Genomic DNA, 25,110 nt, shown 5'->3' with positions numbered 1-25,110 from the left:
TGCAAATTTGTCTGATAGAATGTACCCAGTGGTTCTCACCTGCAAATTTACCGTTATTGTCTTTTCTTTAAAGATTATACATCCTAATCTACATTTAATCTCAGTAGACGAATCTATGAAACAAAAATGGCATACTGGAATGGCTGAATCTGCATGTGGGCACCTTTACTGTAATAACATTTGTACCTGAGTATAATGATAAGAGTTACATCACAGTCTTAATAAGACAATACCTTACCAAAATAAGCATATTTACATAATCGTCTTGTAGAACTTGCTTGTTCTGTGTTACAATAGAACTTTGTAGAGATTTTTGGAACCAAATTGCCAACTGATAAATTGGTTGGAGATCAAGTCTCTTTAGTTTGATCTCCTACAAAATTTCAATAGCATGCTAGTTTAAGGATACAATACCATGTTGAAACATGTATAGTTTTTGTACCAGGTATTAAGAGATTCTATATAAATTTTCTAGACTACTAAATTCTTAAGAAGGACAAGTATTTTTAACTATACTTCTAGTCTGATGAGCAAGCACTTATCTGAGCCTTTTTGTAATACTCCAACATCATATACACCTTAAGAATTTATGTGTTTCTGTAACTGTACGTAGAGTAGTTAATGTTTTGATGTAACATGATTTAAGTGGGATGTTGAAGGTTAGATTAGGGATATTATAAGATACCCTCCTACCTCTACAGTATAGGTGTACTTCACTGATGGCAATCTGGCGTCTGTTTATTAATATTTACAGTACAGATAGTTTACAGCTAGATGATGTAATGATCACACCCGTATGGATAGTACTGATGGAAAATGCTGTGAGGATCAGGGAGGGGAGTGAGGGAGATGCTAGGGTTGGGGGTGGGACTCAACGTGGATTTTTTTAGGGGGAGGGGGATCAGTAATTATTATTGCTGTACAATTACATCTGCAACAATTTTTTTGCCAGATTGCAAAATTTTATCTTATCGAAAGAGATAATATTAGATTCCGAAATCTCAAATTATACTAAAATTGCAAATTTTTTAAACAACCAGCTATGCGATATCAAATTAAACAGAATTTAGATGTTTGGGGTGATAGCTAGGGCTTGGTTAGAAATGATGGAGCATGTTCAGGTTGGTTTGGGTTATCGGGAGGATATTCGGCAGGGATGGTTTTTAGGTTATTTTCACAGGGTTAATATTTTTTGCTATGATTACAAAAATTTGATCCACGAAATATTAAGAAATGGGAGAAACCTTAAAGCCAGATCACAAAAATGTAAAACTGCTAAAATTTTAATTTGATTTTCTCCAGTTTAGATCAAATCGCGAAAATTTTGACCTGCAAAAATAACCAGCAATAGGGTATTATGGGTGTTGATGGGACAGGGTTGTGTTAGTGAGACTTTTTGTTGGGGGAGGGGCGTGACTTGTTGGAATGGGATGAGGGCTGTTTGTTTTACAGCTGGACTAAGTGATTGCAGTAAATAGTACAATGGTTAGAAGGAACAGAGTTTGGTTATAGGTGGAGGGGTTTGGATGTATACTATACTGAACACACCTGTTGATGGTATGATTTGGACAGATCATTTCTTATAAAAGAGTGTCTGTTTCCAAAGTAACTGCAGGATGATCTTTTGTTTGATACAATGGTATAGTATAGAGATGGATACTGAAGTAGAACTGAAATAAGTATATAGTTCCTACTGTCTTCTCACCTGGAGACGAGATACAAATCTCTCCTTACCTGTATACATCAGACCCATATGGACGACCTTCAGTCTCAAGGACTTTGGCTGGTATTATAAATCTTAGTCCTGAGAGCTATTCAATCTGGTGTTTTTATCTGTGTTTTTTACATGTAAAGAACACTCAGTCTCTTCAGTATCTACTGTGAGTTCTCTATCCAAGGGCGATTCATTATTTTGTATCACATTCACAATTCTCTAACTTAGGATATGGACTGTTTGTCTCCAACTCTCAATAATAGTTACAACCAGTCTTTAATTTAGTACTACACAGCACTCCGCTGAATCCTGTGTGTCTCTCTTGATTTCTTATTATGTCCCTTTCCCTCAACCACTGATTTTAAATACCCCCAGTTTTGTTTCTTAACTGTGACTCAATTTCTTCCTCTCTCTAAAACAATGAACTTGATTTCAATATGGCCTCAACACAAACATGCATTCACTTTACACATTACACATAAGGGTTGAGGGTGTCCTAAATGACCTTAGTTGTTAATAGGATGGTAAGCACAACCAACCAACCTTCCACATTCCTACGTTAAACATTCCCCAGGTTATAGTACCAAATCTGGAAGAAATCATGAAAATTTTGGATTGGATGTTGCTGGGGCTCCTTCAGCTAGGTATATTAGAAATCTAGGAGAGGGCTAGCTTATATAAGAAGTTAGTACAGAATTAGGGTTAAAAAGTTCTATATCTTGCGATGATTTAAAAATCAATAGGCTAATAATAATTCAAATCAAGAGATATATTCTGAATGACCAGACTTTGTGATATGTCCTAGAGGTTATCGCCAGGTATGCAAAGTTCTCCAGATACTAAATGTAATTTTGATATGAAATTGTGTTTATGTATATAATTTTGATGTATCTATATTAATGTTACACAAATTTACTTATGTTGTGTTGCTTTTGTATTTTCAGAATTGGATTTTGTGCGTTTAATACGAAAATTAAAGGACTTGCCTGGGGTGGAAAAACTTACACCTAAGGGATTTAAACTAACAGAGAAATGGAATCCAAAAATTCTAAATAGTAAACAAATACGAAAAGTGTGGCGAAAATACAAAGGAGAAATGAGTTATTACATATCAGGGCAGAGTGACAAAGGGCTGAAAATAGTGCCACTTTTGTCTATATATCATCATAACAAATTATTACCTATTCTGGAATTATCTATTAATATGAAAAGTCGCAAATTAACTGTGAGATATCAGGGTAAAATATCATTCCAGAGGAAGGATGTGGAGTTATCTGCCCCTGTGTTGAAATATTTTAGTGTTTTATTGCATATAAATCGGACAGCAGTTGTTTTGCGACATGGTTGTGAAGCTGAACATGTCATACAACTCTCACAGCCTCTAATGAAAATCCCTTCAACAGCTAAAGTATCCATCAGCGACCCCAGAAGGTCACCAAAATTCACTGTAAGTACAATTTACCTTTGTGATAATTGATCAATATGATATATTCTCTGATCTTTTGACCATTGGCACAAGTTATTGCTTAATCCTTTCTCGAATCCATGAATTATCCATCTTCTTTCAAAGTATCATAAACTCTAACTCCATTGCATGACAGTATTTAACCTCTACCCATGTGACCAGGAAGTCAGGGCTACCAAATTAAAGTCAGTAGCAAGTCTTTAACATGTACACATGGCTTGTTGACTTTCTATAGTTGTTTAATGAGTTTCCAGATTGTGTAAATATTTTACTTTAACTAAGATTGTTAAATTACGTCAATATTTATATCCTTTGAATTGTAAGATTATGTAAATGTTTAAGATACGGTGTTGATACATTTCCGACAGTTAAATAGAGTTTGTATGTTATCAACTGCCTCCATGACAAAGGGTTCAGATAAACAACAAACACACCTGTTGGTTGTAATCAAGCTCCCTAATAGGTTTCTTACTGGAACCAAGATTAAAGAATTGCCAGGTGTTATGAGCTTTCGATATATTTTTATCAGATTACTTTTTACATCACAGTTTTAATGAATTTTTACAAGTGATATAACATTAAAGTAAAATGATATCCCACATATTGAACTAAAACATCACCTGTTTATGTAATAATAAACTGCACACATCTGGGTACTCTACCAAATCTTTGTTAACTTTGTAAACGGTGTGAGACAAGACTTCATTAACAGCTTTCTGATGAAATAAGTCATTACCAATGAACCAAAGGAATTATATGACAATGAGAAGGTTTTCTTTAAAATATTGCTATATATGATTCTGGTATATTGGTTGGCTTTGTGAGGCACTTTGAATACAAAGTTCAACAGTGAGTGCTGACAGTATCAATTAAACCACATTATAATACAGCGATATTTCTGCTATGTTTTCCTCAATAATATTCTGTGATCTGTTTGCAGGGCCTACTGTTTGATGCGAAGCTGTTTGCCTACATCACCAAGAAGCCACGGACCTGTACACAGTATCAAGGTATGCCTTATCAATGGAGCGAGAAATTGTAATGGATAAACCGTTATACTCTTAATACCTATATCCATGGCTGTTGATAGTATAAATACTCTCATTTGTAATGGTTTAACCGCTAATATCCTCCACATGATCCCCTCCACACTGGCTGGGGTTAGGTTGGTACTATAGGGTTCAATCTCGCCTGTTAGGCACCTTAACACTTATATCTTACAACCTATAGTGATGCTCAGGTTTTACGAGGAACCAAAGATCAAATGATGCTTGTCCTTTTAAGCTTCCCCTTTCTACCTTTTCCTTTAGAATAAAAGATGAAAGAAAACAATGATGGGAGGTCTGTATATTTTGGAATCTGTGTCAGCTTGTTTGTAGACAAGAGTGTCCCAGCACATGACATTGAAATGATTGTGCTTTTATTTTCAGATTTATCTCGACCTAAATCTAAAATGGTTTTGTACAGGAAAGTAATCATTATATGTTAAATTGTCCCTGAGGCAAGTTGTTGTTACTATTTTTTCAAAATCTGTGGAGAAAATTGATACCTACACCCAAACATTCTAGCTTCCCACTAGCATCTGTTCATTTTAAACCAGATCTATGCAGCTGATTTTTTGGCTATGAAAATAATTCCAAATTTGCAATAACTTGAAATTAAGTACAATATTACTATAAGATAATTCTTTAATCCATTTTATTTTTTACATTGTCTGCAAGATCGATGTGAAAAAATGAGCGTGAGAAGTTAATTACTTACACTGTCTAGATGGTAATACAGGTCTGGTGATTAATGATGAAGATCCTGTTCTACTAAACAATGGCCTGTACTAAGCCTGGTCTGTACTGATGTGGGAGGGGTTCTCACAATCTTGGACAATCTTGGTTTTAATTTTACCTGTTAATCCAGCCTCACTGATAACACTGACAGTTGATGTCATTTAAATTGGTTGTTCTGACACTCGCTTATCTAGTGATTCGTCCGAGATCTTACCGATAGACAAATTTTACTTTTTGTTTTTAGATATAGCCCCAAATCTGAAAGAATTAAAACCTTTATGTCTTGATTATACCCCTCCCCTCACCACCACCACCACCACCACCATTTTCTGGTTAAAATCTTTATGTAGTGAAGATGTACATAATAAACAATATACCTTCACCTTTTTTAGAATTATGTGCCTTTTTACAAATGATAAAATGGCTTCTCCTCATTAAAAACTGGAGGGATTTCAACAGAACTCAGTGACAATAATCCTGTTTCAAAATTATGCCTGTCCTCTTTATTACAAAAAGAGATGGGGCAGCTATAATTTCAGAAGGGTTGCAATGATCCTGTTGTTGCCTGTCAACAATTTAATGTGTGAAGAAATAAGATATAAGTGTACACTAATTCAATACCAAATGTTCAACACATTGACCTTTATATGTGATGAAAAGTCGCAACATTACTGTTTTGTAAAAAATTGCTTTGATGCTAATGCTTAAAAGTTTAATTATCATTAGTTTGAAATTAAGTCACAAATTAAACCTAAATGGTTTTTATGATACATGTAATTGTTTTTTCATGAGACATGGGTCAGGCAAGCTTGAGTTTTATGGCTCCACTGAGCATCATGCATAGCCGAAAAACTGCACGTCCCAATAATAGATGTTAGCTCATTCAAAATTTTCTGCATGCAATATGAGGAGATTCAATGATTTAATCCAAGAAGTGAATTTACAGATATATGTGGTTGATATATATTCTGCCAAGGATATGTATTTAAATCTTTGAACTCTTGACATTTTGAAGGGTTTGAAATTGTAATAGTATATGCATTTATTCAAATACGCCTGAATATGAACGAGAATAGGGTAATTTAACGAGAATAGGAAACTACTTGGAAAGTCCAAATTAATGTGTTTTCACCACTTTATTGGCAAATTCTCAGGTATTTTAGCAGAATAAAAACCTGATACAACTAAGAAAGAGAAATTATGGTAAACTGTTGGTCTCAAGGTCAAAGCTCTCTGAAGGTCATCAAAAAATGTAATATGTTAGAAGCAATGAGAAGCTGATACCAGTTGTGTTTGTCTTGTATATTAAAGTGGTGAAATATTTCTTTGAAAATCTTCTTCATCTGAGATATAAAGATCATAACATTTCACCTTGTAATATTTCAGATGAGTGGTATTTTGTAGTGGGAAACTTTTATGTAAGATATAAATCATTCACCAAAGGTAGAATTAAAATGCCAACAGGCAAATGTATGTTGTATGTGTCTGAGGAGTCCATATGTTACAGAGGTAGACAGGTGCTCTCACTGAAGTCTGTGTGTCACCTGTCTGTCCCTAATTACATACACAGGCGGGATACTTAATCCTCATCTTCAACCTCCACCAATAAAGTCTGCCTAATTACAAGGAGGAAGAGAAATGAGGGTAAATGTTTGTACCCTACTGATTGCGGGGAATGGCTGTCCTATGATCTTCAGCACATTTAATAGCGGAGATATAATATTACAACTCAGATGTCTGTACCTGTTATTTAATAGTTACAAATAAATAGCAAATATTAGCGTTACTTTAAGCACTACAACTAGTTAGTCTATAGCAGTCTTTGATATCCAAATAAACTTAAACCATTAAAATCCTAACCCAAACCATTCTCCCCAATGTCAAGTCCAGTGTCAAGTGTCCAAACGAAGTACCATGAAACCCCTAAGTTATTGAATAACTTAATGCTTGGCATTATTGGATTTGGTTTATTGGTCAATGTTAATTGACATCACTGATTTTTGTTGCTTCTCAGCCATGCAGCAGGATGATACCATTACATTTAAAGACAAAGCCTCAGCCAGATATCGCTATGGTGATGAGCAAGACATTCAGGACGTCGTCAACAATCTGGAAATAGAGGTAGAAATATGCTTCAATCTTACCCATTGGTTATTCAAAGCTGTACATATTTCAAGTTTCTTTAGGTTTTCCATATTTGACACTTATAATACCATAGGTAATACATTTTCATGACGTATCTCAAAGGAAAACCATTTGAAATTACAGAATATGTGTCTTTAATAATTTAGATTATGTACCGTTTTCCATTTGACGTTACAGAATATGTACCTAAAGGAAGCTCTGAAATCTTTGGACCAGTGTGTGTGTTACCCACAGTGTATTGTAGATGGCGTTGTGTATGATGACGGAGACACCTGGCAGCAGAACTTCTGTACTATCTGCATTTGTCAGGTAAGGGCTTCCAATTAAATTTTTATTTTGTTTTAATTTGTCCTATTGGCTACTTTGCATATTGGAGAAATGCATCATGTTACGGATGTTGGTGGGGAGGAGGTAAATATAGCCAGTAAACTCTACCTTGGTTGGATACCAGTATTAGTCCCCTGTAAATATGGTTAACGATAGAGAAATTCAGAATCCAAATAAGAAGCTTTACATTTTGAAAATCCTTCAAATTTGTTTGCGCTTCTTCACATATTATCTCAACGTCTTTTCCAATTCCATAAGAGGTCAGGGGGTGAAAAATGAAGGTCATATAAAAACATTTTATATTTTGAAAGTCTAATGTGTCTGCTGTTTTACAGGTTGATTGGTCTGGTATGGTTGATAATGGTCACCTTTATAGCAAATTGATCTGATAACATTTTCTGAGAGACCCTTTTACTAGCAAAAAAATAAAACTGAAATGAAATGTCAGTGGAATACATTTCATACTGGTGGGACAAACAGTACACTCCTGTGTGTTGAAACCTTCTGAATGAATCAACTTGGAGTTCGAATTTCTGCTCTACTTGTTGTTAAGTGGAACCAAAAGCCTTAACTGCTAGAGGATTCATTGAAAGTTGGTGAAGTTCTGTTAGAGGAGTTGTACTGTGTTAAAGTGTATTAGGTCCTCACTAGGGGGAGATGATGAGGGGGGGGGGGGAGGGAGTTTCTGGTTCAGTGACTGACAAGTGTCTCAAGTAGGTATGTGGAATATAATCCCTTTGATATTTGGTCATGTGTGTTTTGTGGGTATATTTCTCTTAACCTGGAGAATAATGTCTATGTACCAAGTGTAAGGCAAGTGTTGAACATACAGTACACACAAAAAATCTTAAAAGCTCAGCGAAATTTCCAAAGTGAAAAGTGTGTATTTGATTTAGCAGGAATCCTTTGTTGTTTGTTTATGTCTATGACAGAATCATTAAGAAATCTGAACTGCTTGGTATTTAACTGTAACAAATACAGGGGATACTAATGTTAAGTACTGAGTTGAGCAGAAAGTCAGTACCTCTGCTCTTTTCAGAACCTCTGTGTACTAAGTGACCCTTGTGTTTCCCCATTTTTCCCCAGTATACTTATAGTCTCACCACTATCCCTTCTCTAAGAATCCATCCCTCTTCATGAATCCATCCCTCCCTAGTAAATCTTCCAAATCTCATTACTCCCCTTCCAGGTAAATCCTCTCGCTCATGATGACTACACCCTATTCTTTCCCCATCCCTATAAGACCCTGCCAATTAAATCATTAACCCTTTCCCAGACCATTAACTGTGACCTATCCTTTTCCAATAAAACCCCACCCATTTCACTTTTTGATTATTCCCCATTATACTCCCCTTTGCCTACCTACCTATCCATCTTAAGTAAATCTTGCACCATGACAATATTCTTTCCAATTTTACCTACCCCCCCCCCCCCCCCCGCCCCCAGTAGCTCCTGTGTAATTCCCTCACTATCACAATCTACTCCCCTATCCCACCTATTCCTCCTTGGCAAACCCTGTGTCATCATGATCCTTTGCCCACCCCACTTTCGCAATAAAACTGCCCCATAACAAACCCTTCCCATATGCTACCTACCGTTCCTCATCACACCCTTACACATCACAACCCCTTTGTACCCCACTTGCCTCATCATGATCCCCCTCCTCTACCCTACCTATCCCTCCTAAGTAACCCTTTCCCCTTCACAATATCCCTTCCTCTCTGTTAAAGCCCTAGAGAGCTTTCCCACCCCACCTATCCCTCCTAAGTAACCCTTTCCCCTTCACAATATCCCCTCCTCTCTGTTAAAGCCCTAGAGAGCTTTCCCACCCCACCTATCCCTCCTAAGTAACCCTTGCACCTTCACAATATCTCCTCCCCTTGATTTAAGTCCAAGAGAGCTTCCTTACCCTACCTATCCCGCCTAAGTAACCCTTGCCCCTTCACAATATCCACTCCCCTCTTTTAAATCCCTAGAGTACTTTCCCACCCCACCTATCTCTCTTAAGTAACCCTTGCCCCTTCAAAATATCCCCTCCCCTCAATTAAAGTCCAAGAGAGCTTCCCCACCCTACTTATCTCTTTTAAGTAACCCTTGTCCCTTCACAATATCCCCTTCCCTCTATTAGAGCCCCAGAGAGTTTCCCAACCCTACCACACATACCAGTAGAGAAAAAGTTATTTTTTCCCCACTGGAATCAGAAGATCTATCTGTATATAGAAGTATGTGTTATTTGGAGCAGCATGATACCACCTATCTGATGAGTATATCAAAGATGATTGTACTGATACTAACTAAAGTTTGGCTAATATTACCACAGTTTATCAACATGTGGAGATGACCAGAAATCTATTTTTGTGTGTACCCATTGATGCTTAGCTGTTTAAACCCATCATAGATTATTGCTGAGTCAAGTTCCTGTGAATGGAGGCTAATTAGTCCGTCCTGGTATACTAATACAAGTATTTAGTTTATACCTTCTCACCCTTGAGATGCATTTAAACTCTTCTGATTTAGAGACTGGAACAGTTCATTATGAATTTTAAGCAGTGAATGTAACTGTAATTAATGAAGCTGGAACACTTCAAATTGTACATCCATCTATCTTCATGGATTTCCATTAATGCCTTCAAGGTGCCTTGCCTGCCGATCATCTGGGTGTTATTTAGATGTCCTTTAGACTTTTGAATCAAACTTTCTGAAACAAATTTCAAAATTAAAAAGTTGCAAAACATTGTGATTGTCTTGGATTCTTATTGTCATTTATAAATCAATTCCTATTTCATAAAGGTGTTTATTTCAAAATTGTCTTTTGCCACTAATTTGACTACTGTAATCAAATGGTTGAAGTTTATGCCATTCTTGCACTACTGTAGCTTTCCATCTTAAGATGGCGAGCTTGAGGCCTTCATGGGGCAGTTACCAGGTTCTAAAATGTAGGTTGGTGGTTTGTTTCCAGGTGCTCTGGCTTGATTTCCTTCGCCACCAAAACCTAGTATGGCACTGATTGATGGTGGATGTCTATATATGATTTAAAACAAATTCAAGCTTAAAAAAATAGTGGGTATAGAGCTAATAGACTTTGGCTGCTATGGAGGGCAGGTGTCTAATACACACTTACAGTATCAAGACTTAAGTCAATTAACGATGAAAAGCATCCCGGATAAAATGATAAAGATTGACGAGCCATTAGGAATTAGATTTTGATGTATTTGGTTTATGTACTGTTGCTGAAGGTATAGCAGCAGAACGCCTGCTGTTTTAGTGATGTCATTGGGATGTTTCATTGCTCCCATACCTATAGCCACAAACTACAGAGATAAAATCACTATAAACCACTAGTGTATTGGGTGGGGATTTGTTACATGGTTTAAAACCAGCGGGATGACCCAGCTAGCTCAATGTTTTTTCCACTTCTGACACCAAGTCATGTGTTACATTGTGTTTCTATTGGGATTGTTGTAGTAAAAATGTATATCCTTGGCCCATTTCTGATAAGATTTATCTTTACAAATATAAAGATATGAATGTAATAAGTAAAGAGGTACTAATACAAGACCCTGTTGGGGGTCTGACAGTTCTGGTATCAAGAAGTTTTATGGAAATTCTGGTGAAGAAGCCATGTTTTAACGACTGAGGCGATGTCGGTGATATTTCATTATAGGTCTACAGTATACACAATCTATACCAATATGACCTCTTATTTGTACCCTATTTTACAACTGTTCCTGTTATGTGGGTTTTCAAGATAGACTTGTAATAAATATAGCAAAATAATATTCATTTGACATATTGAATTACTTTTTTCGAGAGATTGATTTGCAGTTGTGCTTTGTAGCCTATTAAATGCATCTGTTTCCTTTAGAACTTATACATTGGTATGACTTATGTGAAACCTGTGTATGCTTATTGTCCTTTAAATAGGAATTTATGACACAATAAGTATCAGCACCTGCTTGTGGTTATATCTACACAATTAATGTATCGTAATCAATAACATATTAAATATTAGTTTCGGTTTTATTGATACAAAACTATTTTTGCATTTTAGAAGCAATATGATATTCATGATATTTCTATATTTAGAGAAGGAACATAATTCAAACCTTGTTATAAGTTATTTCTGTATTAATATATTACACAGTTAAGTCCAATATGTTCTGATAATGCCCTTCGTATCCCTGTTGTTTTTGCATTGCATGTTCATCCTCAATATAATTTCCAATTTCAGTGATCAACATGTTCTTTGGAAATCACAAAAATTGAACAAAAATTATCTTCCTTATAAATATAGGTCACACAATCTTAGGTATCACCTCATTTTTGCTGATAGATAATAGATTTTAAAATTATGTTTTATTGACATCTCATTCTTTATGGGCTATTAAATATCTTTTTGATGTGTTTTCAGAAAGGACAACCATCATGTTCGCCTCGCCTTGACATGGCAAATTGTACAGGTATGGTGTATCTATCATATCATAATAGCTAGTAAGTTCTTACTTGAGTGTTTTTAATGAATACAGACTAGAAAGACCTTTGTCTCTCAATATAAGATTAGCTGTTTTAGAAATTCTGAAAAAAATGTAATTTAGTTAAAAATTATTTTCTTACATCTTTGTACTTCTGTTATAATTATGACATCTGAATGGTGATTTGTAGGTATGCTAATAATATAATTATTATCTGATATTTATGTGTAATCAAAGGATTATATATTACATGTTTCAGCCCCATGTACTGATTCTCCTTGTAAGAACGAAGGATCCTGTGTAGACATTGGCATGGATGGCTACCACTGCGAATGTGTTCCCCCGTTTGATGGCCCCACATGTGAGGTGCGACAGAACCCCTGTGTGTGGCCCCTTGAGATGGGCTGCTGTGACAGTAACACCACTGTGCTTCGATATTTCTATGATAGGTTCTCAGAGGATTGTCTTCCCTTCAACTACTCAGGTACATGATTTATGTAATCTGGCATGGAAAATTAAAAAAAAAAAACAATTCGTTTTACTTATGAACACAATCTAAAAGTGTCACGAACAAATGAAATTAAAGTCTACATCCATAGAAATGTATAAGCATTATAATATTTTTGGATTGATTATCAAAGTAGGCGATTTGAGCTTATAGAAATTTAAGTACTGGTAAGGAATTAATTTTTGATTGAATTTTGATAGTAAATAGTTACAACTCTATGTGTGAATAATTGCTGGATGTGAGGGTTTATGTAAGTAAATGGCTTATTACAGGATGTGGTGGAAACGTCAACAATTATGAGACGCTAGAACAATGCCGTAGTGTGGCCATGACAGGTGCCTGCTGCTTCAGAAGGTTCAAAACAGACGTTGATGCTCTAATAGATGGGGAACAAGGGGAGGAGTCAAAGTGTGAGGTAACATAGCAACAACAAGGTGTTGCCATGACAACCATTTGCATAATTATTGAAAATCTATATTAGATTAATAAAAGACATACTCTAAAGTGCTTACTTTTCTGCGACATTTTAATGCAGAAATCTAACTTTATAAATATACAGGTAGAACAAATTATTTTTGCATGAAAAAGTTTTTGCAATCTCATTTATATTTCGTTTTGACCAGTGTGTTACTATTCTAGGATCATCACAGACTGCCAAAACACATTGGAGGAGCAACCATTCTTTCCTTTCCATGTTATAGCTATGACTCTATTGTGTTACAGATTCTGAGTATTGGGGATTGTCGTAGTCTCCATGGTGATAAGAGGCTAGGATACCAGCTAGAGGTCACAGCCTTTTCTCCAGGTCAGCTCTGTGAGGAGGTCAACTGTCTAATGCCCTCAGACAAGTGTATGTATGATGGTCAGACCTACTCACCTGGAGACAAGATACCACAGGGCTGCCAGGACTGTATGTGTGAGGCAGATGGCCAGTGGACATGCAGGTAATTATTTAGAGGTCAGGAGAGCTGTGAGGTCAAGGTCAGGTTAACTGTGTGAAGCAGACAGCTAATGAACATACAGGTTAATAAAGCCTATTTAGGGTTGCTGTAGGTGTAAGTTGAAGATTAGGTAAATGTCTTGTTGCTAAAGTGTTGCTATTGGGGTAGTCAAGTAAAGGGTAAGAAAAGGTTATAGAGTTATTAAGAGAAGGCTTCAGATATTTCTGACATGAAGTGAAATTTGTCATAGAACAATTTGTGTTTCCTCATATTGGACAATCTCTACTTCTATGTTACAGTTGTAAGGTAGTATCTGAGAGGAAGGAGATCCGGGATATGTCTCGTGAAGAACTTGTCAAATTTTACTCCGCTGTGCAGCAGCTTCGTCTCAGTGGCCCTGGTAACGACTGGGAGAAGTTACGGGACGTCTACATGACCCACAGTATGCAGGCCAATGGTGGCCATTTCTACCTTCCATGGCACCGTGTCTTCCTGCGGCGGTTGGAGCAGAAGTTACAAAACATTGACTGTTTCATCACACTGCCATATTTCGACTTTACAACAGACCCAGGCAGACTAGCCGATGCCATCGTCTGGCAGCCTAGTTACTTCGGTGGTAACGGAGAGGATGACAGCTGTGTGCCTGACCACCCCTTTGGTCAGCCCGGCTCTTGGCGTCCTTGTATCATGAGAAAGTTTGATCTGGCTGTACCTATTCCTTCATTAGCCGATCTGTCTATTGCACTCAGCAGTGAAAGTTTCCTAGACATGAGCATGTTCCTAGAGACCTACCTCAGTTATGTCCATCGATACATTGGAGGAGATATGCTCACCACTGGTGCCCCTTACGACCCCATTTTCTATTCCATCCATGCCTATGTAGATATGTTGTACTGGCAATGGCAGCAAAAGGGGAACAACAAAAACATGTTCCCTGGAGCCTACGGAAACATTCCAATGGTACCCTTCAACATTCCAGCCCGTAGTGTTCTAGACCTTGAAGCTCAAGTATGTGTGACCTATGCCCTCCCCTCTAAAGGTAACCCCTGTAACGTGACCATGACCCCTGGCCCTGACAACAATAGACAACCTGACCGTGGTGATATACCTGCTGTGACAGTAGATCTAAATATACCCGGCTACGAGGCAGGGTTTGATCGCCGAGGGTATAGCCAGGATGGATATGGCAAGGATGGTAAGTAGCCTTTCTCTTCAAAAATTTGTCCCTCTCATGACGTTCAATCACACTCTCATGGCCTTGAAGCATGCCTACCGAGTGTCTTTGTAATGTAGAGTTTCCTGTTCTTATCTTTTTAGCAAGTATTTCTTGTTTATGTTTACTTGTTTGAATAACATCATTTATTTTTGAGAAAATGATGTAATTTCACCCTTGATAGTAAATTATGTAACATTATTATGCACCCTTAAGAGGAGATAACTGTTAATTAAACTTTAAGACTCGACAGTGTGATTTTCAATTCATAGTATGTAATGTCTGATATTTCAAAGAAGTTCACTTCAATTATCTCTATACGACCAAGGATTAGGAGCGATAAGACTGATTGTTGATCTGTTATTTTCTTGTCCTTCAGGATTTAATCGTGATAACTATGACAGAGAAGGTTATAACCGCTGTGGCTACAATAGGTATGGGTTTGATCGTGAAGGCTATAATAAATACGGTTACGATGTGGAGGGATTCGACCGCAATGGTGAACAGGACCTGACTGGACGTTACAATAGAGATGGATATAATGACTTCTGTCTGAATAGGAGAGGTAAAATTCATTCTCTCAGAATGTTTTTCCGTTGGAAGCACTTAAGATAATACTGTAAATCGAAATATTTCAGTGGTAATTACTGCTTGGCAGTTTTCACTTTGCTCTAAAATATGATTACATTTTCTTCTAACACCTTGTACATACATCTTATAACTGTAAGAAAACTATCTGATCAAATTTGTAAAAATGGATATTCCTAAGGTTTTATGAAAGGTTTTCCCCTCCATTTCAATAGTATGGTAGTGGTATTATTTAAGGCATATATAACCATACACATGCAGATATTGAAAATAATCACTTTATTCCAGGTTTGACGAGAGATGGTTATGACAAGCACGGGTTTACAGTCGGAGGTATAGATGCTAATGAGTGTTCCTACTACTTCAAAGGTCCGTTTGCCACCACACAGACCCTGAAGATCTGGGACATTCTGTCCCTCCAGGGCCAGGGTTTCCTCACCACATTCCCACGTCTGTGTACCCCACTCGACCCTGTCCCTATCAGCTGGGCAGAACAGTTCTGGATCACACAGATCAAGGATGTCTCCTGTACGTACAGCGTCAACACTTAAGAGTCTTTCAAAAATATATATTAACCACTTGAATTTGGTCCATATCATAAAGCTGGTTCATAAATTTAGTTCTTGTCAGTGATGCTATTAAAGAAACAAAACTATTGGTAACATTAATTGATTAAAACCCTAATGAAGATGATGATAGATCATTCATGTGAATAGATGATTGGATTATGGTTATTTATTGATTTCTAAAGAACCTTAAAAAATGATACATACCTAATGTCTTCTCCATTTAAATGAATTTATATATTAACAACATGAATCATTTTTTTAACATAGAAAACACATTTATTTGGAATAAATTTTTGATGTTGATATGATTATATCCTTATACGTTTAAATTTTCCAATAAGAAGGTCTGTTGGTCCTTTGAAAAAAATCAGTATCCAAATTGATTTGGAGACTTCAGATTTTACTTTCAACATTGTCAGACTGGCCCATTGAAAGCAGATATGAACTAAACCAATCTTTCAGTTATCGGGGGTCTCAATAGAGTTATCGGGTTTATAGAAACTTAAATTTAACCATATTTATTCTTCTGTTTGTCATGAATTATTTAGAATGGGATGCTACTTTTACAGCCCTGGTACCAAACTCCACCCCTAACTCGGACCGAACTTTGTCGGCCATGGATTCGCGGTTCTGTTTCGACACCCAGTCCTTCCTGACACCCTGCACCTGTGAGACGACCGTGGCTAGCTGTGCCACTAACCCCTGTCTCCTGGCGTCTTGTCCCTCCTGGCCGGAGGCGAGCTGCCACATCAACTTCTGTACAGAGTGTCGCGACGTCTGGTTTTATGACGACCGTATTGTAGACTGCCATGGCGAGAGAGGTAATGTATAGAGTGATAGGTATGATATAAAGAAACATCAACATTAAACAGTTTATAATGCATAGTACAATGTAATCAATGTATTTCATTGCCGAAAATTTCAGATATGCTAAATGTCTATATTGGAAATATGTGATAATTTAAATAGAATGATATCTCCTTTTTAAAAAGTTAACAGCATGTAGCTGATGTATTTCTAGAAAGCGACAAATGAGAATAAACAGGTTAGTGTTCTAAAACAGTAATAAAACAGGTCCGGTCATGGTCAAAACAATTGTACTGTAGTGCCATCAGGATATTATCCTACCGAATATCAACATTCCCAAATTTCATTTATAATTTTATGTTCATGTTAAAAAATAATTGTCTTAAGTTCATAAATTTTATCCTCATATACTGCAGAACCTTATGATATGTAATTTATTTTGTGTTACAGATTTCTGCGAACCAAACCCTTGTCAGAATGGTGGGACTTGTGTAGCTTCTATCTGGCCAACAGAACCTCAACTCGTCACCTGTACATGTCCTCCGGGATGGGACGGTCACCTGTGTCAGTACCCTGCCCTGGATGTCTGTAGTCTTCCGATCAATACAGGTGAGAGGCACTAACTGGGATATGTTAGAGGAGCCCAAGTGTGGCTAATAAAGTTTTATGCCACTGTCATGAAATTGCCATCCTTTCCTGTAACATTCTGTCTCAAAACCTAGAGTCGGGGCTTTTATATCTTACAGACATTCCCAGTTTATGTTATTGTGACAAATTCATGTAACTTAATTTCAACTGTTTTAACTGAAGCAGAAGAAAAAAATTCATTGAACTAATATATATGGAACACTAAATTTAAAGTAGAAGCTTTATTTATCATGTGGCATTTACTGTAATGAAGTCAATGATGTAACATAAGGAATCAATACAAAGACTGGTCTATTTCAGGATCCCTGTGTGGCCAGGAGACGCGATGGTACTATAACTCACAGTCCCGAGCCTGTGAAGAGTTTGTGTATATGGGCTGTGGCGGTAACGCTAACAACTTCGCCACCCTCGAGGCCTGCCAGGCTCGGTGCTCTATTGGTGCTTGTTGTCATAGACAACCAAGGTTCAGAAACAGAAATATTGGTTATGGTGTTCAAGGCTACGACAGGTATGTCTCCAAAAGAAAACCATTTGTTCATCAGTGTTCATCATATGTTTCCTTTACCCATTCATCTGTAACTCAAACTGCCTGACCAAACATTGGAAAATAGAGTTGCTGCAAAATATTTTAAGCACAGGTTCAGTAGAATAAAAACACTTGCAAAATTGAATTTCTGTGGAAAATTAGTTACACATGAAACACAAAATTCAGTTAAAGCAAAAAATAAAATGATTTGCAGTTAAAAGTGGAATCTGATTTCAGAAATATCATGAATATCATGATATGGATTTAAGATTTCAATTTTTATTGGCATTTTTGTTCTGTTATTCAGGTATGGCTTCAACATCAAAGGGATGAACAAACGAGGAGAGGACAGGACTATCAACAATGCCTTCTTTAACGGCAGTGATCTCTACAACTCTAAAGGCTATGATTGGCAGGGTGGGTACATACTTAACAAGATAAAATGATTTTTTGCGTTTTTTACTCATGAATTTTCACCAGAAATCAAATCTGTATCAATATAAGCATTATATTCCTGTAACAAACCAACTCATTCCTTTGCCTAAAGACTTCTTTGAACTTGTGTTATATGGCTCCCTCCCCGCCATCACGAAAATACTGGTTTTAGTCTTATATATTAAACAAATTCAATTAATTATTGGTAATAATTAATCCGATACATGAAGAGACACCAGCTTGAAATATCTTTTCACAGATTAACTTGCATAATATTTTTGTTGATTGAAACCCTGATATATACGTTCATACCAAATTTTTCAGGTTTTGATCGTTTTGGCTACAACAAGGCTGGATTTGACCGTTTTGGTTATGATAGAAATGGATTTGATGGGGAAGGATTCAACCCGCTAGGTTACAGTGAAATAGGAGAATATGATGGAAACATTGACTACAACGAGGAGGGATATGACAACGAGGGGTATAACAGGTAAACTAGGAGGGTTCAACCTTAAAGGGACAATTCACTCAAGCTAATTCTTTTACATAACCAAGAATCAAAATATGTTATAAATGTATTATTCTACATTTCTTATGAAACATATAACATAAAATATTGACAAATTCCACGTCATTGTTTAGTATTTTAATTAATATCATTGAAATATCAAATCGTTGATCAATACTATTTAGCAGGTACAATATGGACGCTGTACCCATACCTGAGCCAAAGTCACGCACGTTAAACAAATAAACTACATAACCATTGAGAAGATGATAAAATGATTGTTAGGCAAGACAATTCACCTACTAAGGTAAACACACTACTGTCAGAGCGATTTGAGCAGTTCTAGACAAAAGTTGCATTACTCTACGAGCAAGGGACAGGGTTCGGCATACAAGAAGTTCGACCACAATGTGTAATGGCGGACAGCGAGCGAGTTTGAACACTCTACACACATGTCACAACCATGGGCTTTTCAGGCATATCACAGTAAAACCGACTGATCTAATTTCCGTAAGAACTGGTTTTTTCCGATGTACAAATTTTAATGTTCTCTTAGACTGAATTGTCCCTTTAACCTTTATTGTATATGAAAAAACTACGAGAGCACCAGAGAATATTACAATCTGTAACAAATGGAACCTCACCTAGGGAAGGTGGTTTATTATTTATTAAAATAAGGTCACTGTGACCTACATTTGGAACGGGAATCTTTTTAATTTACTTTGATGTTTCATTATTCCTTGGCTGTAAATGTAGGCAGCATATTTCATTATTACTTGGCTCTAAATGTAGGCCTTTTTCTGATTCTCAGAATTTACACAAATAAATTAATTTTATCAAATTATACATTGTATATTGTTTGTTGCAGGGCTGGAATGAACTGTCAGGGGCACAATAGGCGTGGCCTTAACTCTCGAGGGGTCACTGTAGCTTACATCTACAGCTGTAGGTCAGCCACCCTAGACCAGTGTCAGAATGTGGAACAGAGTCAAGGTCAGCAGGTCATCAAGTTTGTGCCAGGACAGAGATGTGAAGCGACAACATGTGAGAAGCCCTGTGGATGTAGCCATGGCAACATGACATACGGTTTTGGTGAGAAATTCAGACGTGGGTGTCAGACATGCACATGTATGCCAAGTGGGTCTGTGATCTGTGACTGTATCAGTGTCCGCCAAAGGAAGGAAGTTCGAGATATGACAAGAGAAGAGATGGAGAAGTTCCAAGCAGCAATTAAACATCTTGCAAAAGAGACTGGTCATCCATCACGCTGGTTTTCTCTAGCAAAGATGTATGCAGATCACAGACCACAGGCCGTGGGAGGTGACCACTTCCTGCCTTGGCTCCGCTATTTCCTACAGTATGTGGAACAGGAATTCCAGGATATTGACTGTGGACTCACAATTCCATACTTTGATTGGACAGTGGACGTTGGTGACCTTAGAAAGAGTATTGTCTGGGCAGCCAATATGTTTGGGGGCAATGGGGAAACGTTGGAAGGCTGTGTACGTATTCATCCTTTCAAAGATTACCATCCTCCTTTCTGGTCCCCATGTCTGAGGCGTCAATTCAACACTAAAGTCTATCTTTCAGATGCTGTTAATCTAGAGTTACTGATGCGAGAACCCAGATATGAAAAGTTCCGCCTTCAGTTGGAGGTAATGTCCAACCAATTCCAGGCCTGGGTTGGTGGAAACATGCAGACAGAGCTTGCTCCATATGACCCACTGTTTCTCTCACACTTGGCTTTCGTAGACAGGATATGGTCTGAATGGCAGAAACGTCAGGATAATGGGTACTTTAACTACCCACAGAAACTACGGTATATTCCCATGGTACCATTTGATGTTACTCCAGATGATGTGATATCATCAAGGAGTCAAATGTGTGTGGATTATCTGCCCCTGTCTGAAGGAGCTTTGTGTAATACATCTGTGCCTCTCTATGGCTATGACAGTGAGGGATATGATCGCCATGGATATGATAGAGAGGGTTATGATAGGGACGGATTCAACAAACGTGCAATGGACCGTGATGGTAACTCGGATATGCGTGGAATATTTAGTACCACTGGTCTCGATCGTCACGGTTACAAGAGGAATGGCTATGATATGATGGATTTTGATCGTTATGGATTTTACTATGATACATACAACTTGGATGGTATAGACAGTGCTGGATATGATAGGGATGGGTATGACCGATATGGATTTGACCGCAGTGGAATGACACCTTATGGTTTCCTAGGCAACGGGACATGGACACGAGGAGAACGTTTGGACCTATTTGATCGTTTTGGCTACAATAGATACGGCTACAGTAGTAATGGATTGGACAGAAATGGTTATGATGTTTATGGCTTTGACTCAGTAGGATTTGACAAAAATATGTGTAACAATTTCTATCTTGGTCCAGCCTATGTGATCATCAAACACTGGGCAGACCTAGAGCTGGAGAACCTTGGTGACTTGTCCATACAGATAATCTCCAGGATCTGCCCTGAGGTCACTCCACTCCCTCCCTGGGTATACTCCTTTAGCTGGTTTCGCCGTGGTAACCAGGTCGCTCAGATAGAGGCTATACAGAACCGACGACAGACCGAATACACTCCACAAACATCAAGTGTCCTAGATAATGACCTCTGGTTACCGGTACCTCCAGATCAAAGGTAAGCTTTTGAATTCAATATTGAAAGGTGTAGTGGTCAGTACTTTTACCAAAAGGTCACTAGGTTTAATCCTGAAATTTGCAGATGAAGATCAGTAAAAATTTGTGTTCTGCAATAGGTCAACTGCATGACCAATGGTAATTTTGTGATGTTCTGTTGATTTTATTCGAAACACACCTAATACATCGTTAAAAAATGAACTAACCTCTGGTAAATTTATTTTTTTATTTAATCCTCCAATATATCAAGAAAGGTAACATATGTCATTTGACCAGTTATCATCTTCACTTTGCTAACTTTTCCTTATAGTATCAATATTTCAGGGATGTACTATTTTATCAAGATCATTGGCTTTTGCTGTAGTTGCATTTTGACTGGTAAACTTGACACACAGGTTATTTCTGCAAGCATCTTTGTTTGTCCATAAGTATTACATATAGTACAAAAAGCATTATAATTTTTGAGGGAAAGACACGATTAGTCTTCTTTCACATTTGTCCCATACTAATGTTTATTATGGTATGTCTTTCCTTCACAGGTTTTGTTTTGTGACAAACTACTACAACAAGTGTCCTTTTGGACAGCTACCAGTGTCATGTCCAGATATGTGTGGAGACAGACAGTGTCCAGGTAAGGTGCTGGGCAATCACACTGAGGTCTTAATTCTAGCCAAGTTATACCACACATTTTTTAGGAAAATATTTACTAGTGATCAGCTGATGGAGTGGTTAAGCCATGCACTCGCCAGCCGGGGTTTGATCCCGCAGCACAGATGTGAAATGGTCAGGGATCACCTGTCTGAGTGGGTTTTCTCCAAGCACTCTGGTATCCTCCCACTCTATGACCTCTTGTCCTTACATACGGGCCTTTGAAAGTGACTTGTGCAAGTTATATATAATTTGTTTTACAATCGATGTAATACAAATAAAGTTGATAGAGATATTTACAACTGTGTTTGATGGGTTGTAGGTATAGTAGATGCTGTCTGTCGAACAAACAACTGTGGTCGCTGTCAACAAGAGTGGTATAATGGGGTCACTGGGAAAGTTATTGAGTGTAGTGGTGAGTAATTTCCCCGGAATAAAAAAAAGTTGTCACTAAATATTGAATGAGATGGTGAGATAATAAATACCTCTGATCGATTAAAAGTAAAAAAAGGATTGAATATAGCAGTTAGTAATCTCCCCTAAATCTAAAAAAGGAAATATCAAAGATTGGAAGTTCTATGTATTACTTTATCACCTATGATTTTAGGTTGCGTGGATGAGAATGGTAAGGAACGTCCTGAGGGGTCGACCTGGGCCCCATCTGTATGTAGGGTCTGTACCTGTCAGGTAAGGGGTTTTAATCATTATCTCAAAATTTACAAAAAAGTTAGTTGACGACTGTTTTTTAATTATGATTTTGTTCCCCTTTGTAATGTTAAATCCTATAATGCATTTTTAAAGCTATCTATTTTCTTCTTTTTCCATTTTATACCCTTTTATAAAATGGGGAGGATACATAGCGTTGTCTTATTTGTCATTTGTGTCCTATGGCTTACTGTCCTAATTCGAATGGTCTTCTATTACATATATACAATTTTAGTTTAGCTTAAATCATGTTTGTCAAATAAAAACTATTAATTGTCATTTAATTTATTCATTACTGTGCTGTTAATATTCAATGTTTTTTTACAGCAAGGACTTCAGAACTGTGCAGACACCATTTGTACTGAGCCTACATGTACCCATCCTATACAGGTTCCAGGACAGTGCTGTAAATCTTGTGATGGTGAGTTCTCTTGCCAATCGACCCTCCCCCCTCCTTACAGTGTCTCCTCTATGTACACCCCTACCATTGTGAGCCCCTTACACACCCTTATACCTAGTGTGGTAATACCCAATTTGATATGAACTCACAGGTCTGTACTTGTCACATGGTACTCGAGTTCTCCACTTCCTCCATTATCTGGCTAACATCCATAATTAAACAACATTGAATGATAAAAGAGAAAACTTCAACCAAACCAATCAAAAGAGAGCATAACTTTTGAAAGAAGAAATATAGAGATAAATTTCACTTCCAGTTTAACTAATAGAATATTAAAAGATGATTATAATGGTATAATGTTTTGTTGTGCAGGTGGCTGTGACTATTTTGGCAGTATCTACTCTAACGGCGAAGTGTTCGAGGAATCCCAGTGTAATACATGTCAGTGTAACTATGGTAGCGTGGAGTGTCGACGTAAACCCTGCCAACTGACTCCTGGTTGTCGTAGTAGTATGCTCCTCCCCGGCGACTGCTGCCCCACGTGTATGGACTGTGGTAGTCATACTAATGGCTCACGGTGGCGGGAGCGGGACAGTCCATGTATAGAGCATACATGTTTGGTAGGTTCCTGTTCAACAAAATAGTGGACTAACTTTAGAAAAATGATTATTTACAGATACTGTGTATGAACATTACTTTGCAGTTACTGTAAATATTTAGTTATTATTCAACTAATCTATAAAATCACAGTTAAAATCATCAATGTTTACTATTTAATGTAGTTGTAGCCAAAGTTTAGCTTCAGGTAAAATCTTAATGATTTCATCCACAAGTATGATAGAAACATTCTATTAATCACTTAATAATTTATGAAACGTTTTTTGTTGACACTCCTGATTTGTCTGCTTGTAGAATGGTGTGAGCAGCCAGAGAAGGATTCAGTGTGAGGAAGCGAACTGTCAGCATGCTTACACTCCCGCTGGAGAGTGTTGTCCTGTCTGTGTCGGTAGGTCAAAGAATGTCAAAAACCTCAACTAAAATATTATAATTTTTTATTATACAAGTTTAACTTCAAAAAATATCTTTTGAGTCTTATACTACTGTGGCAGGTAAACCTAATCAAGGACAAGTACAGGTAGACCATGTTAACTAGACCCTATGTAACTCCAGGACAGCATTTCATTGGTCCTTACATATCATCTTCATAAATCTTTCTTAACTTGAATGTTATAGGACAATTCAAAGTTGAAGTTATTGTACTATGTATCACTTAACTGTTTTGGATTGGTTGATCGCTGGTGACCAGATAGTTCTATTGGTAGAGCATCCGGCTAGTGTTTGGAGAGTCTTAGATTCAAATCTCAGTCTTTCTGTGCATTCCTCTGCTACTATTATTCATTTGACCAAATTTTTTTGCTGTAGTTAAGTGATAATATGCGGGGAAATTTACATCCTTTGATGTTTTGAGATAATGGTTGACTTTCTGTTTCAGCCTGTTTTTACCAGGGAAGAATTATACAGGATGGAGAGCTCTTCTCCCCTAATCTGTGTACGTCCTGTCTGTGTAAACATGGTAATGTGGAGTGTCTGGACGAGCAGTGTCCTCGCCCCCAGTGCAGCATGCCCATCACCGCCCCCGGAGAGTGTTGTCCTACCATCTGTAACAGTCGTAAGTATCTTCTATATCATTCAATCACCTCTTAGGAGCAATATTTCCAGAGTCTGTCAAAGACATTTCACTCTTTTTTCAGTTTCTGAATGATTTTGCTGAATTTCATTAAAGTGAGAAAAAATATGTGCAATGCTTAGAAAATATTTTGTTTTACAGCATGTGTGTATGATGAAAAACGATACCAGCATGGTGAAGTGTTCAGTGCGACCTATGACCCCTGTTTGAACTGCTCCTGTGATAATTCTATTGTACGTTGTGTGCCGATGCGCTGTGAGACCCAGAACCTACCCTGTCAGAACCCTGTGAGACATGGGTCAGGCTGTTGTGATCTTAGATGTCCAGGTTTGTGTACATTATCTTCCTTAGTAATAAAA

At 37.4% G+C, this 25,110-nt stretch overlaps 1 protein-coding gene across 1 annotated transcript in view; it reads left to right on the top strand.

Moving 5' to 3' along the window:
• LOC138327378 (uncharacterized) overlaps window positions 1-25,110 on the top strand; it is an 80,098-nt gene that overhangs the window by 25,643 nt on the left and 29,345 nt on the right. Inside the window, exons 3-27 of the mRNA XM_069273468.1 lie at window positions 2,659-3,161; window positions 4,120-4,189; window positions 6,975-7,081; window positions 7,283-7,414; window positions 11,844-11,892; window positions 12,164-12,388; window positions 12,685-12,827; window positions 13,136-13,356; window positions 13,653-14,548; window positions 14,946-15,131; window positions 15,443-15,682; window positions 16,293-16,544; window positions 16,981-17,139; window positions 17,479-17,686; window positions 18,012-18,121; window positions 18,464-18,629; window positions 19,516-21,312; window positions 21,851-21,942; window positions 22,282-22,374; window positions 22,567-22,646; window positions 22,992-23,085; window positions 23,437-23,684; window positions 23,977-24,070; window positions 24,557-24,733; window positions 24,893-25,078. Of these exons, the coding sequence (XP_069129569.1) occupies window positions 2,659-3,161; window positions 4,120-4,189; window positions 6,975-7,081; window positions 7,283-7,414; window positions 11,844-11,892; window positions 12,164-12,388; window positions 12,685-12,827; window positions 13,136-13,356; window positions 13,653-14,548; window positions 14,946-15,131; window positions 15,443-15,682; window positions 16,293-16,544; window positions 16,981-17,139; window positions 17,479-17,686; window positions 18,012-18,121; window positions 18,464-18,629; window positions 19,516-21,312; window positions 21,851-21,942; window positions 22,282-22,374; window positions 22,567-22,646; window positions 22,992-23,085; window positions 23,437-23,684; window positions 23,977-24,070; window positions 24,557-24,733; window positions 24,893-25,078 (6,528 nt within the window). The remainder of the gene's footprint in view (window positions 1-2,658; window positions 3,162-4,119; window positions 4,190-6,974; window positions 7,082-7,282; window positions 7,415-11,843; window positions 11,893-12,163; window positions 12,389-12,684; window positions 12,828-13,135; window positions 13,357-13,652; window positions 14,549-14,945; window positions 15,132-15,442; window positions 15,683-16,292; window positions 16,545-16,980; window positions 17,140-17,478; window positions 17,687-18,011; window positions 18,122-18,463; window positions 18,630-19,515; window positions 21,313-21,850; window positions 21,943-22,281; window positions 22,375-22,566; window positions 22,647-22,991; window positions 23,086-23,436; window positions 23,685-23,976; window positions 24,071-24,556; window positions 24,734-24,892; window positions 25,079-25,110) is intronic.

The sequence above is a fragment of the Argopecten irradians genome, chromosome 1 (assembly GCF_041381155.1).
Source record: "Argopecten irradians isolate NY chromosome 1, Ai_NY, whole genome shotgun sequence".
In the NCBI taxonomy this organism is placed as follows: Eukaryota; Metazoa; Mollusca; class Bivalvia; order Pectinida; family Pectinidae; genus Argopecten; species Argopecten irradians.
This window is presented reverse-complemented; position numbering and strand designations above follow the sequence as displayed.